The sequence below is a fragment of the Gobius niger genome (assembly GCF_951799975.1).
Source record: "Gobius niger genome assembly, chromosome: 5".
Taxonomy (NCBI): Eukaryota; Metazoa; Chordata; class Actinopteri; order Gobiiformes; family Gobiidae; genus Gobius; species Gobius niger.
In genome coordinates this window covers 8,219,875-8,235,258 of record NC_136856.1, presented here as the reverse complement: position 1 = coordinate 8,235,258, position 15,384 = coordinate 8,219,875, and the positions used below count along the sequence as shown (strand labels likewise).

The window sequence follows — 15,384 nt, the reverse complement described above, 5'->3', positions numbered from 1 at the left end:
GGTTACGTGAAGTGTTCCACTACAAAGTATAATTACACAAAATTAAACAATGTGGATTTTCTAAGCGGATAAAAGGGGGAACTATATTGTAAGGCGTAATAATACCAGGAGTAGTTTGAAATCCGCACAGTAATCTTCACTTTACTGCGCGGATGCCAAATTACTCCTGGTATTATTACGACTTACAATATAGACCCTTTAATTGTTTGTAAACATTTGGGATTTAGCTGGAGGCAGGAAGTTAGATTCCTATCTATTTCCATTGGAGCTGTTGCCATGGTAACGATACATGTTTAACTGTTTTAGGAAATGTCAAATAAACCTTATTTTATCGTCTCAAATGTAATTCCTCTTGGTCTGGCACCTTAAGCCACAACAGGACCACATTTTTTAGTTGTAGTTTTACACTTATAATCCCTAGTTTTTTTTAAATCTTATTTCTCTTGATCACTTCCTGCCCCCAGATGATGTCACTGATGATGTCACCAGTTAAAGGGTCGTTCCCCCTTTTATCCGCTTAGAAAATCCACATTGCTTAATTTTGTGTAATTATACTTTGTAGTGTAACACTTCACGTAACCATTTTTAAATAGGGAAAACGTGGAAGAGCTTGGTAGCTTCTATCTTGACCTGTTTTGGAGCTATAGAGGAGAGAGGGAGAGGCTAAATGCTAACGCCGTCTGCGCTGTGTTTACGTGACTGAAGGTAAGAACATATCTCAGTATGTAAAAACGGTGACCTGTTCCTTTAAGAGTTTAATGTGCAGGATTTTTTTTTTTTATCATTTGAATCAAACCAGGTCTGAACGAGGAAACCACTAACTCGGGTCAAAAACAGGAACTAAACCAGATCTAAACAAGGTCTAACTGCGTAAACCACTAAACCAAGTCTAAACTGGGACTAAACCAGTTCATCGTGGAGAGGTCACTTTGACAATGAAATACTTTTAACCCAATTTAAAAATGTAATGGAGTAGAAAGTACAGATACAGGCTCTAAAATGTAGTGAAGTAAAAGTAAAAAGTATTCATCATAAAATAACCTATAATTTTTACTTGTACTTTTGACTTAGTTACTTTCCACCACTGGAATATGTTGCTGTGTAAGTGTCATGTTGCTGAAATACAGTTGGTTTGCTCACTGTCAAATTGTGGATACTCGCCATTCACTACTTTTATATATCTGTAATATATATAAAAACATGAATTGTGAAGCTGTCTGGGACCTTTAAAGCAGTACTAAATACTTGTTTACCTGAATTAATCCTGTTCGTAGTCCCTCTGGGGGTAATACAAGTGTTAATGGGATGATTGGGGGGTCTTTCATCTCCCCCTGGTGTTTCTTACCAGTTGCAACTTCACTGCCTCCAGGTCAGAGTCACCAATACACACTAATGGAATCAAGAAGATGAAGCTAACAGGCTAACGGGCAAAGCTAACTGCGGGCTAGCGCCACTTAAACAGTATTTACAGCCAAGATTGAGTGTTGTGTATTTGGATGAACAATATCCCTCTGTCCCTTTGCCTTTTCTGTCAGCGTAGTATTTACTCTCACGGACAATTAATGAGTAAAGAAAACTGCAACATGCTGCGACACCTGCAGTGGCGCTTATGGCCTCTAGGGGCAAGAGTTACTTACTCCTGCTTTAACCCCCATTTGAAAGCAAAGACCAGAAAAAGTGATAGCTTTGTCACGTGGTCGGCGCGTTTTTGTCTTTTTTTGGTCATGTTTTTGTTCCTTTTTCAATAATACTTTTTTGTTTTCATAAGTTTTCATCCTCACTATATTTATGTTTTTGTTTTTTTTTTAAAGAGGGGGTATTCTGCTTTTTTCAGTCACATAGCACCAGTCTATATCACACTACAATGATGAGCAAACCTTCTGTTGGTCTGTAAATGCAGTAAATTAGAATAACTGCCTTGTATAAAACTGCTCTCTCAAAATGGCTGTAGTGAATGTCTTGAAATAGGCCTCTGTCTCTTTAAGAACCTCTGACCCTTTCCGACACGCCCCCTCCACACGCTGTCTGTGGCATCAGTGGGGAGGGGGTTCTGCTGAGGAGCAGTGGTTGGTTACTCGGCTGGTGATGAAAGCTCGGAGGCGTCTCCAGGAGGTGGGGGCGTTCCTAGGAGGACTCAGGCAAACCTATCCCTAAAATGGCCGCCATCAGAGTTTTTACAGATTACTCAAAAATACGTGAATGTGCCAAGGCAACACTTCAGGCATGTTTTTAATGAGGGAATGACATAACAACATGATGGAAAGCTTGGAAAAGTCCGAACCCTCTCACCAGAAAACCTACAAAACGATCGATCCTGGAGCGTCAAACACACAACTTTTTTTCCGTCTTATCCATTGATTCCATTTTGAATTCCACACGACACATTTCCATCGCTCCGGGAGCCAGTTACCGAGACGAGCGTCATTTTCAAAAGTTTTATTACAAAACATACTTTCATAAAACTTCCAACTTTTTACACATGTAACATTTTACAAAAGTGACATCAATATTATACTCTCAAAATATTCCTTAACTCTCTCGAGATTGACAAAAATATGATCTGTTTTTTTTTCTCCATTTGAACATGAAAAAGTTCTAGTGTAACGTCAGTCGTAAAAATGCCTGGGTTTATGAGAAATGCAGCAGAAACTGGACCAGCTGTGGATCGTTGAACTCCGTGTGCTTCACTGGGAACGAGGATTAATACTGGAGTGCTTTGGGAAGCTTTAGATTCTCGGTTTAATTAAAAACAACACTGGTTCAAAGACGAGTCAGATCTACATGAGAGACGCACTGACGCTTTCGAGAAGAAACGGATTTAAAAAGGGTGGTTTTTTTTGGTTTGTTGGTAACACTTTACATTACGGGCCGGTAAGTCCTTGGTACTTACAGTGGTACTTCGAGGTACTTATGTAGTACTTACAGTGGAAAATACCAGTAATAACAGTGGTACTTCTAGGTACTTATTGTGGTACTTACAGTGGAAATTCTAGTAATAGTAATGGTCCTTCTAGGTACTTATTGCGGTACTTAAAGGATACTATAGTGAGAATTACAAGTTGTGTACTTCTAGAAACAGTCGTAACTCTTAGTAATGGAGGTTGAACTTCTTCTTTTCCCTCATGCTGATTTATGTTGTTTTATAGTCACACAATCCTAGAAATTACTTCTGTTTGTAGAAGTACCTCATTTACTACTTATGAATTGCTGCTGTAGAATCCTTGAATTACCAGTAAGTACCATAGTAAATAGGAGTACAACCTTCATTACTAAGAGTTACCCCTGTATAAGGAGAGATACTCTGTGACTCCCTAACCGTAACCCCATTTACTTGCAATTACCCCTTTTAGTGCCACAATAAGTACCACAGTCATTACTAGTAATTACCACAATAAGTACCACTGTCATTACTAGTAATTACCACTGTAAGTACCATGGACTTTCCGGCCCGTAATGTAAAGTGTTACCGGTTTGTTTTTGAGGAAGCAACATCGGAAGGTTGACACAAGGACTGCACAAAAATCATTATTATCGCTGAATTTAACGCTGCTTTGTCGATATATCGCAAAACAACACAACGTTTCACAAAAGTCGCAGATGCCGTCAGCCTAAAACGAACACATAATCACACTTTGTAAAATCATCAATGTTTCTTTCTTCAAGTCTTGTCCAGGCAAGTGTTAATTTCGTCGACTAGAATATTTAGTCTTAATTTTAGTCAGTGATATTTTTGACGACTAAAATTGGACTAAAACTAAATTAAAAGTTTCTCATGAGACTAAAACTGTGACTAAAATGTCCAGATATTTTAGTCGACTAAAATAAGACTAAATAAAAATGAAAGGGAGAGACTAAAATCATCTACTACCACTACCACTACCACTACTACTACTACAGCTCCATGAAGCAGAGGATCAAGATTAACCCCTTAACTCCCACCTGAACCGAGCACTTTTTCTCCAGCTTTACCCCAATCTAAAAGCTTCTGGGGAAAAAAAGGTGTGAAAATAGCAGCAAAACTGAGACGAAAACAAGGATGAAAATGTGAAAAAAAGTGGAAGAAAAAAGTGTCAAAAAATGGACAAAAATTTGACAAAAAAGTGAGAAAAATTTGACGAAAAATGGAGAAAAAATTGACGAAAAAGTGATACGAATTTGACGAAAAAATGCGAATAATTTGACAAAAAAGTGACAAAAAAGTGATGAAAATTTTACAAAAATGAGCCCAACATAAAAAAAAAAAAAGTGATGAAAAAAAATCTGATGATGTGAGGAAAAAGATCAATTTAATTTTGTGGGTCTTAGCTTTCAAATGAGGCGTTACACTGGCCAACAGGATTTGGGTAAAGCTGACTAGAGAAAATGCTCTCGGTTCAGGCGGGAGTTAAGAGGTTAAGTATGATTATAATGAATATCATCAATGCAAAGTCGATTAAATTAGTCTTAAATTTAGTCGACTCGGACTCGGAGCTGCTCCTTTGTCGGTGGATTTAAACATGAGGCTCTTTGTCATTGGAAGTTTGGATGATTTTAGTCTCTTCTTTTCATTTTTATTTAGTCATATTTTAGCCGATGAAAATCTCTGGGTTTAGTCCAGTTTTAGTCGACAAAAACTCTGCTTTGACTAAAATTATGACTGAAAATTAACACCGGTTTAGCCACAACTTGCTGAAAACAATGAATTTCTGTTTCAGATTGACGCTGCCTTCGTGCGCCCTGGAAGATGATCCTTTGGAAATTACGAGCGCGTTGTGTTCAAGAGCTTCTGAAATAAAAAAATAAAACGCCTGATCGATCTGTCGTGTTGCAAAGTCAAAGGTCAAAGGTCATCTCGGGAACTTGAACGTGAAAGGATCATATCGTGTTGAAATGGTTTAGTAGAACATCACAGTATTATCGCCGTTTGTCTCACATTGTGCAGCCCGAATGCCCCCGTTTGTTCGTCCGGCACCGGTTTGTGGCTGTGATCCCGAAAAACGAAACAACGCGAGGACTAAAAACAGAGAAAAGACTCACGTTACGCTGCTTTGTTGCTAAAAACGGAACAAACCTGCGAGGAAAGCGGCGTCAGTGCGTCACTATCGAGATGCAACGTCGTCGTGAAACAGAGTCGAACCACTTGCTCTTTTCAGACCGGCTGAAGAGAGGCCCCTTTAAAAATAAATAAAATCACCTTTCTGTGTTTTCCTTTAATCCCCCCGATGTGATCCGGAGCACCAGAGTCCTGCTGTATCGGGCTGGAGGAGTGTGCCTTTACTTTAGCCGATGCAAACCAGATGTTTAAGGCGAACATGAAGAGGGTTGAGAAGCTGAAGGACGTCAAGGGAATGTTGAAATTTGCATCTCTTTTATAGGTTTTCTGTGGAAGATCCTCGTGTGAAGTGAACTTTGGAACTTCTTTTGCCTCTAGACGGGGCTGGACTGGCAGAAAAGATCAGCCTGGGACTCTTGGGTCTAAAAAAATCAGCCATATTCAATGCAATAGCAAAGCAATAAACCCTTGATCTATAACAGGATAAGATACGAATCGAGGGCTTTAGCTGCTTGTTGTTTCTGCCGAATTCAAGCTAACCTCTCGTAGCACTCAACACTTTAACCTCTTAACTCCCGCCTGAACTGAGAGCATTTTCTTCAGTTCAGCTTTACCTGAGTCCTGTAGGCCGGTGTAACGCTTCATTTGAAAGCTAAGATCTACAAAACTCATCTAAATGGATCTTTTACCTCATCAGATTTTTTTTCTCCTCAATTTTTTGGGAGGGTTTTCAACTAATTTTTGTAACTTTTTTGTGTTTTTTTTGTCAAATAGTAAATTTTTTGTCACTTTTTGTCAAATGTTCATAATTTTTTCATCATTTTTGTGTCAATTTTTTGTAAATTTTTTCATCATTTTTGTGTCAATTTTTGTGACATTTTTGACACTTTTTTCATAATTTTTTCGTAATTTTAAAAAAATTGACCAAAAAAATGAGTTTTTTGTCAATTTTTTGTCTACGTTTTCTCACTTTTTTTGTCACATCTTCATTGTTTTCGTCACAGTTCTGCCGCTATTTTCACACCTTTTTTCTAGAAGCTTTTGGATTGGGGTAAAGCCAAACTAGAGAAAATGTGCTCGGTTCAGGTGGGAGTTAAGGGGTTAAAGGGATGTTTCAGGATTTTTGACATAGGGCCTCATTTCCTAGTTATCCAGAGTGTTGCTGATTTCTGGAGATATTTTTTTCTTTGTAATTCAAGCAGTTCTTCTGTTTGGAGAGTTTCGTGGTGCTAGGCTAGTGCAAGGCTAGTGCATGTCTATGGTATCAGCTAGCCTGCATTAAAAACAGTCTGACCCGCTCCACAGAGCACCTGAGGCAAATCACTTATAACACCAGACTAACCATATAAATGTCTGTGTCCATAGAGTCATGTTTGGAATATAACTGACCTTGATGGCATTTTGAGGGACTATTTTCTAGCAGATCACTCCGCTGCTGCGTAGTTTATCAACAACACTCTGGATAACTAGGAAAAGAGGCCCTATGTCAAAAATCGACTGCAACACAAATAAACGTCTCAAAACCAACCAAATGATCGCTCTGTAGATTTAGGCAAAGAAATGGTCAAACTCACCATAGAGTTAAGGAGGTGTGGAGTGAAAATAGAAGTCCCAAAAAGGCCAAAACATTGTAAACCATTGTGGAAACTAGAAGATTTCCAAACTGCACTGATATCGAGGGACAAGAGGGAGTCACCTGGCAACTCCCAGCATGCACTTCTTTGCAAACATTTGTCTAAAATGTAATAAAAAATAGAGGTCTGTGGTTCTGTGGGTCCTGGAGGAAGGAAGGAAGGAAGGAAGCGCCACCAGAAGGTAATAAAACTGCCCTCTAGTGAAGGAATTGTGTAATTGCATCTACATAATGATAGATGGGCCATATTACAGGGCTCATCTCTCGATCTGACGGCCCAAAAGTACGTTGGGGGCACCGGCCCAGTCCAGCCTCTGGTGCTTTTCCATCTCTACGCGACTCTGATTTTCCATTTCCAAACAAGAGTCCGCGAGCCGCCATTTTTGTTTCCATTCGATCTAAAACCATTCGTTTCTGTGATGGATTCCCAGTTGCGTCTTTAAGATTCTCAACCCTCGATCGTTTCAGTCTTAACGGGACACAATGACGCGGGACGACGGAGCGACGCGTGGCGCTCCCGTCCCGTCCTCGCCGGCGGTGATGCACTTTTAACTAAACACTATTGTTCCTAACTAGAGCGCTCCGAGCGAAGGGATGCGGCTTCGTCACGATTTGCCGATGTCGCTGTTCGGGACGGGGGGCGCTGAGGGCGTCTCCTCGAACTCAGACAGGACCTGCTCCAGCTGCTGGATCAGGACTCGCTTCTTAAACCTGCGGAGGAATAACACAAACTGGGTCAATAGTTGTTCATGTTTCATTTACTTCCTGTATGACTTTCATATGTCCGATAATGCTGAGGAACGGGAATGACCTGGCGGCCTCTTTCATGGCGTGGAGGATGAAGTACTTTTGGACGTTCATGGGACCTTTCACCTCGTGCAGTAACCGCATTATTGCCCCGTAATCTGAAAAGGAAAAGAGATTAACAGTGTTTAGTTTACAACAAAGACAGATACAGGTTCTTATTTATGTCGCTAATATCTAGGGCTGCAACTAACGATTATTTTGTAATCGATTAATCTATCGATTATTTTTTACGATTAATCGATTAATCGCTTCGCTGTGAATGGTGCAGTAAAATTTTATTTTTCAATTTTTTTATCACATTATAGCTTAAGTCGCGCTGTTAAAGGAAGTGCTGATGGAGTAAACTAAAGGGAAATGTTTTTTGAAGGCTCTATTCATGAAATTTACATTGTACAAACCACTACAGACCCTAAATATAAAATCAAAGTAGGTTTTCATCAAAAATACTACATTTTTTGGTCATTTTTGCTCCATTTTAGTCTGTGTGAGCCAGAAAACGATTAATCGATTACGAAAATAGTTGTTGACTCTTTCAATAATCGATTAGTTGTCGATTAATCAATTTTTCGTTTCAGCCCTACTAATATCTCTGTAATCACTGGGCTGATTCACGTGAAACAAAAACATCAGTGTTTCCCCGTCGACACAAATGAGCTCCGTTTGAATCTGTTTTCCCAAATTATCACCAAAAAGTGGAAGCATTATTCAATCACAAAGACAATATTATTGAGTTAAAAGCTTCAAGGGGCCTTTTCTCCTCATGCTGTTGCCGCCACATTTCAAATTTAGTAGCACCTGCAGACATCAAATGTTCCAGTCTTGTGCTTCTTCACCCCTGCCTTAACCGAGCACATTTTCTCCAGTTTAACACACACAAACGTTTTTGCAGTTTTTTTTTATTTATTACAAAACTAGACACTCTAATACACCTTATGTGTGGCTCTGTGGTGAACAGAAGTGAAATAAATGATGACGAAAAACTTGTGAAAAGTCACGATCTGGACATTTTATATAATATTATTGCGTTTCTTTTCTTTTTTTTTAGTCTGAGGGGGCGACTGAGAAACATCCTGTTAAAGTCTTGAATCCGAGAACCAGGCTGTTTAAATGCACACGCGGTCGATAACACGCGGTGTTTCAAAACAATGTTGTTTGCTTGAAACTGTTGTGGCACAGCGGTTAGCGCTCTCGCTTCACAGCTAGAAGGTCCCGGGTTCGATTCCCACCTTTCTGTGTGGAGTTTGCATGTTCTCCCCGTGTCTGCGTAGGTTTCCTCCGGGTACTCCGGTTTCCCCTACCACTAAAAACATGTACAATAGACTCCCCTCTGGGCCAGGACTCCCCTAAATCTCCCCTAAATCTCAGTGGGAGATCCTGGTTAAATAAAGGTCAATAAATAAAAAATAAAAAATAAAATTAACATAACGTCAGTGTCCGTCTAGACAGGGGAGAGGAGTTAATCAGAAAGGAGAGTGTTAGATAAAACCCCCGGTATGCTTTATAAATAAAGGTGGTATGTTATCTCAGAATCTAGAAAAAAAATCTGTTATTTTGATCAAAACTAGCCTCTAGACTTCTCAAGAACCGAGGCACTGTTTTCATCTACAGAGAGCTTAGAGTCTCACCTTTCAAACGAGCCGTAGGTTGTGTCCATAGGTATAACATAGAATATGCTGTGATGCTACAAATATCATGGAAAATGGTCTGGATTGTTGACACTCAACAGCTAAATCCCCAAAACAAAAAAAGCTTCTTGAACAAAGCGTCAAAATACAACAGAAGCGTGACCAAAAAGTGCCAAAAAGTGATGAAGCAACAAAAAAAAGAGACAAAAACGCAAGAGAAAATGCGCTCTGTCATATCCCTGCTCCCCCGCTGCGTCCCGAGCTCCACTCCCTGTACTCACTGCGTCCCGGCCTGCGGACCTCTTTGATGACCCGGGTCCTGAGCTCGGCCTGCGTCCCGTCCAGAGGGGGGATGTAGATGGTCTGCAGAGGCTGCTCGCTGTCGGTGCTGTCCGCGCTGCTCCGTGGACTCAGCCGGTCACAGTTCAGCTTCTCCTCCCCCCTCAGCTCCTCGGGACAGTCCTCCCCCTCCTCCTCCGTCTCCTCGTCCCCCGTCATCGTCACCGCTCGCTCCTCCTCCTCCTCCTCCTCCGCGTTCACCCCCGGCGCCTCGTCCTCGCTGGGGCCGGCTGGAGTCTGGTTCCCCACAGAGGAGTCCGCCTCACTGGGCCAGACCTCTCCCGACTCGGGGCCCAGGCCCACCTCGCCGTTGCTCTCCGGGACGGTGCTGCCGTTGTCTGAATATTCACAGAAACATAATATTAACAAGTTTATCGGGTGATCACATCTGGAAGTGTTTTGACAATGAATATCTGAGAAAACTAAATGTCAGGCCATGAATCTGAGGTACAAATATCAGACTACCGTAAATGCTCTAATATAGGCCGGGGCCTTTATTTACTCAAGGGCATCTGGGACCAGGCCGTTATTGGAACCAGGCCACAATTAGAGACAGGCCTTTATTTGTATTTGAGCAAAACGGACGACCAGGAAAACGAAGAAAAACGACATTTGTGTCCATTTGCACCTAAAATATTAGGTTCATTTATTAATGAACATTTCAAACCCTCTCCCAGCGGCTGGAACATTGACGCCTTTTATTTTGTCGGGACAACAGGAAGTGTTTCGTTGCTGTTAGCGGAGCTTTGACATCAATGTCACTGCAGGTTTCTGTTTCGTTTTTACCGCGGACCGGATTATTTGTTGTTATCTTGTGTGAAAGGCGAGTTTAGACGGAGCGTTTGTGTTTGTGATCGATCATGAGACTGACCCGAGAGAAGACGAGACGCTCGCGCTGATGGGAGGAGTTATTTTGAGGCGTGGGACTGACCTGCACACGGAGCAGCTGGACGTGCTTTGAAGACGCGATGGTGACTTTATTAAAGATAAGATAAGATAAGATAAACCTTTATTGATCTCACAAAGGAGAAATTTACTTGTTACATTCGGCGTTCAAGAAGAAGAGTTAGAAGAGTAAAACCCTGGAGGGTCACACAGGGTTTTTTAAATCCGCGCAGTAATCTTCACTTTACTGTGCGGATGCCAAATTACTCCTTGTATTATAAAAACGGTGGCCTATTCCTTTAAGATGGTAATTTTTCCAGTGTTGTGCTTTACTTTGGGCTAATACGGTAATCAGCGGCTTCGGCCCTCGGTCTAGCTTAAAATAAAGACTGCAGTTACACATAAGACCTGAGATGGCAGTAGTGAGTATAAAAGCCAATGTCTGTCTTAATGTTTAAAAAGCATCATCATGAGCTTTTATTCCCCCATGAATGAGCGATACCTTTGTGCGGCGGCGCTGGTTTCCCGTAGGTTTGCGCGTGTCCCGGACTCTTTATGTGGTTGGTGTTTCCGATGGGACTCAGCGGTCGCCTTAGCAACGGCGACATGCTCCGGCGCCTCTTCACGGAGCCGGACATGGAGTCTCCGGAACTCACGCGCTTCTTGTTCTGCGGCCCAGCGACGAACTCGTCCGCCTCGTCGATCATCATCCCCTGAGGAAGCAGCAGAGTTTATTTGTAGGAAACAGGTCGTTCGAGGGAAGGCGGTTATGAAAGAGAAAGTATGAAAAGGAGGCTTCATGAAATCACACTTAGAGGCAAATAAAATCGATAACACTATATGAAAAAAATGTTGTCATGCGCTGCGGCTAAACAAAACTGTTCTGAGCCTGGATTTGCCTCACATCCTCCGGACTGTTCCAGATTTTTGCTGCTTAAAGCTGAAATGCAGCCTCGTCGTGTTCAGTCCTGACTCTGACACGACGCATTTCTACATAATAATGTAAGTGTAAAGGCTGTTACAAATCGATAAGGTTGTGAATTCTCTTTTACATAGTTTACAAATGAACTTATTTAATCCCACCCCATTACAATCAAACAGTATAATTACTAGGGCAGCGATTATTTTGTCATCGATTGATCTATCGAATATTTTTACGATTAATCGATTAATCGCTTGGCTGTGAATGGTGTAGGAAAATTGGATTAAAAAAAAAAAAATCACAAAAGGCTAAAGTGGAGCCACTTGAGGACGTGTTGATGGAGGAAACTTAAAGTAAATGTTTGTTGGAGGCTCTTGGCGCTAATTCTGCTTCTGATTGGACGAGACACAGACGGATATTTATGAAATTTACAATGTACGAAACACTACAGACCCTTACTATGAAAAACAAAGTAGGTTTTCATCAAAAAATACTACATTTTCATGTCTTTTTTGCTCTATTTGAGTCTGTGTGAACCAGAAAACGATTAATCGATTACTAAAATAGTAGTCGACTATTTCTATAATCGATTAGTCGTCGATTAATCGATTAGTCGTTTCAGCCCTAATAATTACATAAGTCATAATCTTCTCCCTGGAAAAATCCCAGAAATGTACAACAATAGAGAAGGAAATAATAATTTAAGAGGAGGAGAATTTGTGATGAGAAAACATTGAAAAACGTCTCCTAAAGTATGTGTATCTCTCAAGCAGGAATGACATTGTGGAATGGGTTAGATAAAGAGACTAAACGGAGCGAAACACTAGGACACTTTGAAAAAACGTGTAAAGACATTGGGCCAGATCTTGTGGTGGCGCACGGAGGGGCGCAGGCTCTTGGCGAATTATTTTCCGAGTGTCGGAGCTATGCATGCGTTTCCAATGACATCACGAATAGCTCCGGCGGACATTTTGAATACTGAAGTAATACTTTGTCTTAGTGCTGTATTATTCAAAGTAATATTATACTGATAAAAATTCACTCAAAATTGACTCAAACTCAAGTAAACGAAGTTAATGTTTACCAAAGAGTTGATATTTTTTTAACAAAGAGAAATGCAAAGAAGGACTAAAAACCAGTCATAGTTGATGGTAAAAGTAGCCGTACCTTCTTGTCCTGCTTGAAGGGGTTCCCGAATGTGTGCAGTCGTTTGGGTTGGTCCGGGTCGATCTCTCTTAAAGGAGACGGCATCATCTTCAGATATTCCTGATAGTTCCCCATCTGAGCCACCGGGATACTGTGCAGGTAATCTGAAAACAACATACGCCATTATGTCACATTAGAGCATTGTCATGGTTTAACTTTCAAAGTAATGTTGTCGCTAAACTGACACCAAAACTACATTGAAAGTGGTTAATGAGTTAAACTACTCCAGATATATTTGTTGACTAATAAAAAGTAAATACAGCCTCATATAATTTCCTAAAGGAACAGGTCAGTGCTTTTTCAATGAAGGTGTTCAATTCGTCTTCTGTACTCAGTGGTTGGAGTCTGGAACGTTTCGCCTCTCATCCAAAAGGCTTCGTCAGCGAAAACTAAAGTTCTGTTCAGCTCGCAGCCTAGATAAAGACCAAAAACCAGAAACCAGAAACTACCGGTACTCTTACCTGTGAACACCTTTGAAGTAGAGTGTCTCTAACGACCTGCTCACTCCAGAGTATCAATGTGTCCTGACCTCTTCAGTTTAGTTTAGTTTAGTTTATTTGAGCAACAGATGCATACAGGTATAGTATACACACAACAAACAGAATTTTTCACAACATAAGAGGTATTAGTGCTGCTCAAAGGGAGTAGGAAGAAGTTAGTTTTAACTTATAAAGCCCTACCCCTCCTTTCAGACTTACACAACTTAAAATACTGCTCACGGCACAATCATTTTTAATGTATATTTAGGCTTTAACCATGAGATCTATGCGGCAATTCCAGACTGAGGAATTGCCTTAGTAGCGAATTAAATCAACAAACGGCTCCTCTTAGCAAATCCTAAACAGTAAAGTCATTAGTTCATAACATTCTTGTGTTGCACTTTCATAAGGTTGAAGGTGCACATTCTGGACATCACATAATAAATCCGGATTCATAACATACTTCTCATTATCAGATCAAAATAACAAAGACAATTCATAGTTCAGGAACAGATGATTAACTACAAGAGTTTTGCAGACTTTTCCAGTATTTGCTTTCTGTACATTATTTCAAATTGTACTACAGTTGAATACATTTTTAAATCCTCTAATGAGTTCCAGAGGTCGACTCCACTTCGTGTAACAGACTGACTTTTTTGTGTTGTGCGGGAATATTTTTTCAAAGCTGATCACTGCTAATTACCTGCCTATTGTTCTGTTGATGCTGATGTGCCGTCTCATTGGACTGGCAGAAACCGGCTGTCGGCGAAGGAGATTGGAGTAAAGTGGAGAAAGATGAAATCTGAGTCCCCCATTCCGGTTCATGGAGGGATTTTCTTTCTTGACAAAAATAGTGCTTTCTCTTCGGTGTTGATAACGTCTCTTCTGTAATACTTGTTTCGTTTCTCCAATATAAAGTTCTTTGCACTCTTCTTCTTTGTCAATGTCATTTATAATATTTAATTCTGTGCATAATGGTTTAACCTTCTAGCCTTAAAGTGATAGTCTGTAAGTTTGTGTGGAAAGATGGCGTGAAATTTGAAAGTAAACAATCAAATTCCTCCCTTTTGTAACCAGAAAGGCCTTCTGTGTTTGTAAAATGAGGAGAGCAGGAACAGTATCAAGCTCCTCCCCCTCCTCTCCTGATTGGTCCTGACAGGCTGGTTCACAGGAAAAGCTTGTCTCATTGGTCAACGTGGGAGGATACTAGACTCTGATTAGTTGCTGAGAGCCGGGAAGGAGGGACTTTACAAAAAAAACAACATATATACATACTATTACTTACTTAACATCAAAAAGCAAGACCAGGTGATCAGTTTTGCACATTTTATAAAATTTGTAATACATTTAGACTTCCAGACTATCACTTTAACCAAGCACATGTTCTTCTGCTTTACACAAATCTGAAAGCTTCTTGCCTTTAGAGCTTACAGCCTTTTTTTTTTACAGCTTTTTTGTCACTCTTTAATCATGTTTTTGACGCTTTATGTAATTGCTTTTTATCACTCTTTTGCCACGTTTTTGTCACATTTTAGACATTTTTTTCAACAATCAATCAAGCTTCATTTCTAAAGTGCTTTACAACAACCAAAGTGGACCAAAGTGCTGTACACAATACAGTTTAACCTCTTAACTCCCGCCTGAACCGAGAGCATTTTCTCCAGTTCAGCTTTACCCAAATCCTGTAGGCCAGTGTAACGCCTCATTTGAAAGACCTACAAAACTAAATGGATCTTTTTCCTCACATCAGATTTTTTTTCATCACTTTTTTTGTCGGGCAGTCATCTCATTTTTGTCACTTTTTCGTGACTTTTTTGTCACTTTTTCGTCCATTTTTTTGATTTTTTTGTCACTTTCTTTGTCACTTTTTTTGTCACTTTTTTTGTCACTTTTTTGTCACTTTTTCGTCAAATTATTCGCATTTTTTTGGTCAAATTTGTATCACTTTTTTTGTCACTTTTTTGTCACTTTTTCATCCATTTTTTCTAAATTTTCCCACTTTTTTGTCAAATTTTGTCATTTTTTTGTACATTTTTTGTCACTTTTTCGTAAATTTTTTCTCACTTTTTTCACATTTTCATCCTTGTTTTCATCTCAGTTTTGCTGCTATTTTCACACCTTTTTTCCAGAAGCTTTTGGACTGGAGCTGGAGAAAATGTGCTCGGTTCAGGTGGGAGTTAAGGGGTTAAAAATGCAATATGTAATGTAATATACTTTCATCTGATATGGGATCCGTTTTTAGGGGACCCTTAATATTTGCATCTAATGGAATAAACCAAATTGCTTTGTTTGTGTCTCGGCGTTTTGTCTTTGGGATGAACTAGTTTTTGTCTAAGTGTGTTCACAGGCTTGTGGTACACTGGAATCCTGTGCTGCCAAAAGATTCTCTGAAGCTTCTCTGAGACCCCGGCTAAATACGGCACCGCTACTCCCTTTCTCCTGGGCTCTGTGGACTG

The 15,384-nt window shown here is 40.2% G+C and overlaps 1 protein-coding gene across 1 annotated transcript in view; it reads right to left on the bottom strand.

The window, feature by feature from the left end:
- Positions 1-7,149: 7,149 nt before the first annotated feature.
- ints6l (integrator complex subunit 6 like) overlaps positions 7,150-15,384 on the bottom strand; it is a 34,218-nt gene continuing 25,983 nt past the window's right edge. The window contains exons 14-18 of the mRNA XM_079557101.1: positions 12,411-12,553; positions 10,824-11,034; positions 9,379-9,774; positions 7,477-7,570; positions 7,150-7,376 (exon numbers count right to left, since the gene is read on the bottom strand). Coding sequence (XP_079413227.1) covers positions 7,271-7,376; positions 7,477-7,570; positions 9,379-9,774; positions 10,824-11,034; positions 12,411-12,553 — 950 coding nt within the window. The 3' untranslated portion in view covers positions 7,150-7,270. The remainder of the gene's footprint in view (positions 7,377-7,476; positions 7,571-9,378; positions 9,775-10,823; positions 11,035-12,410; positions 12,554-15,384) is intronic.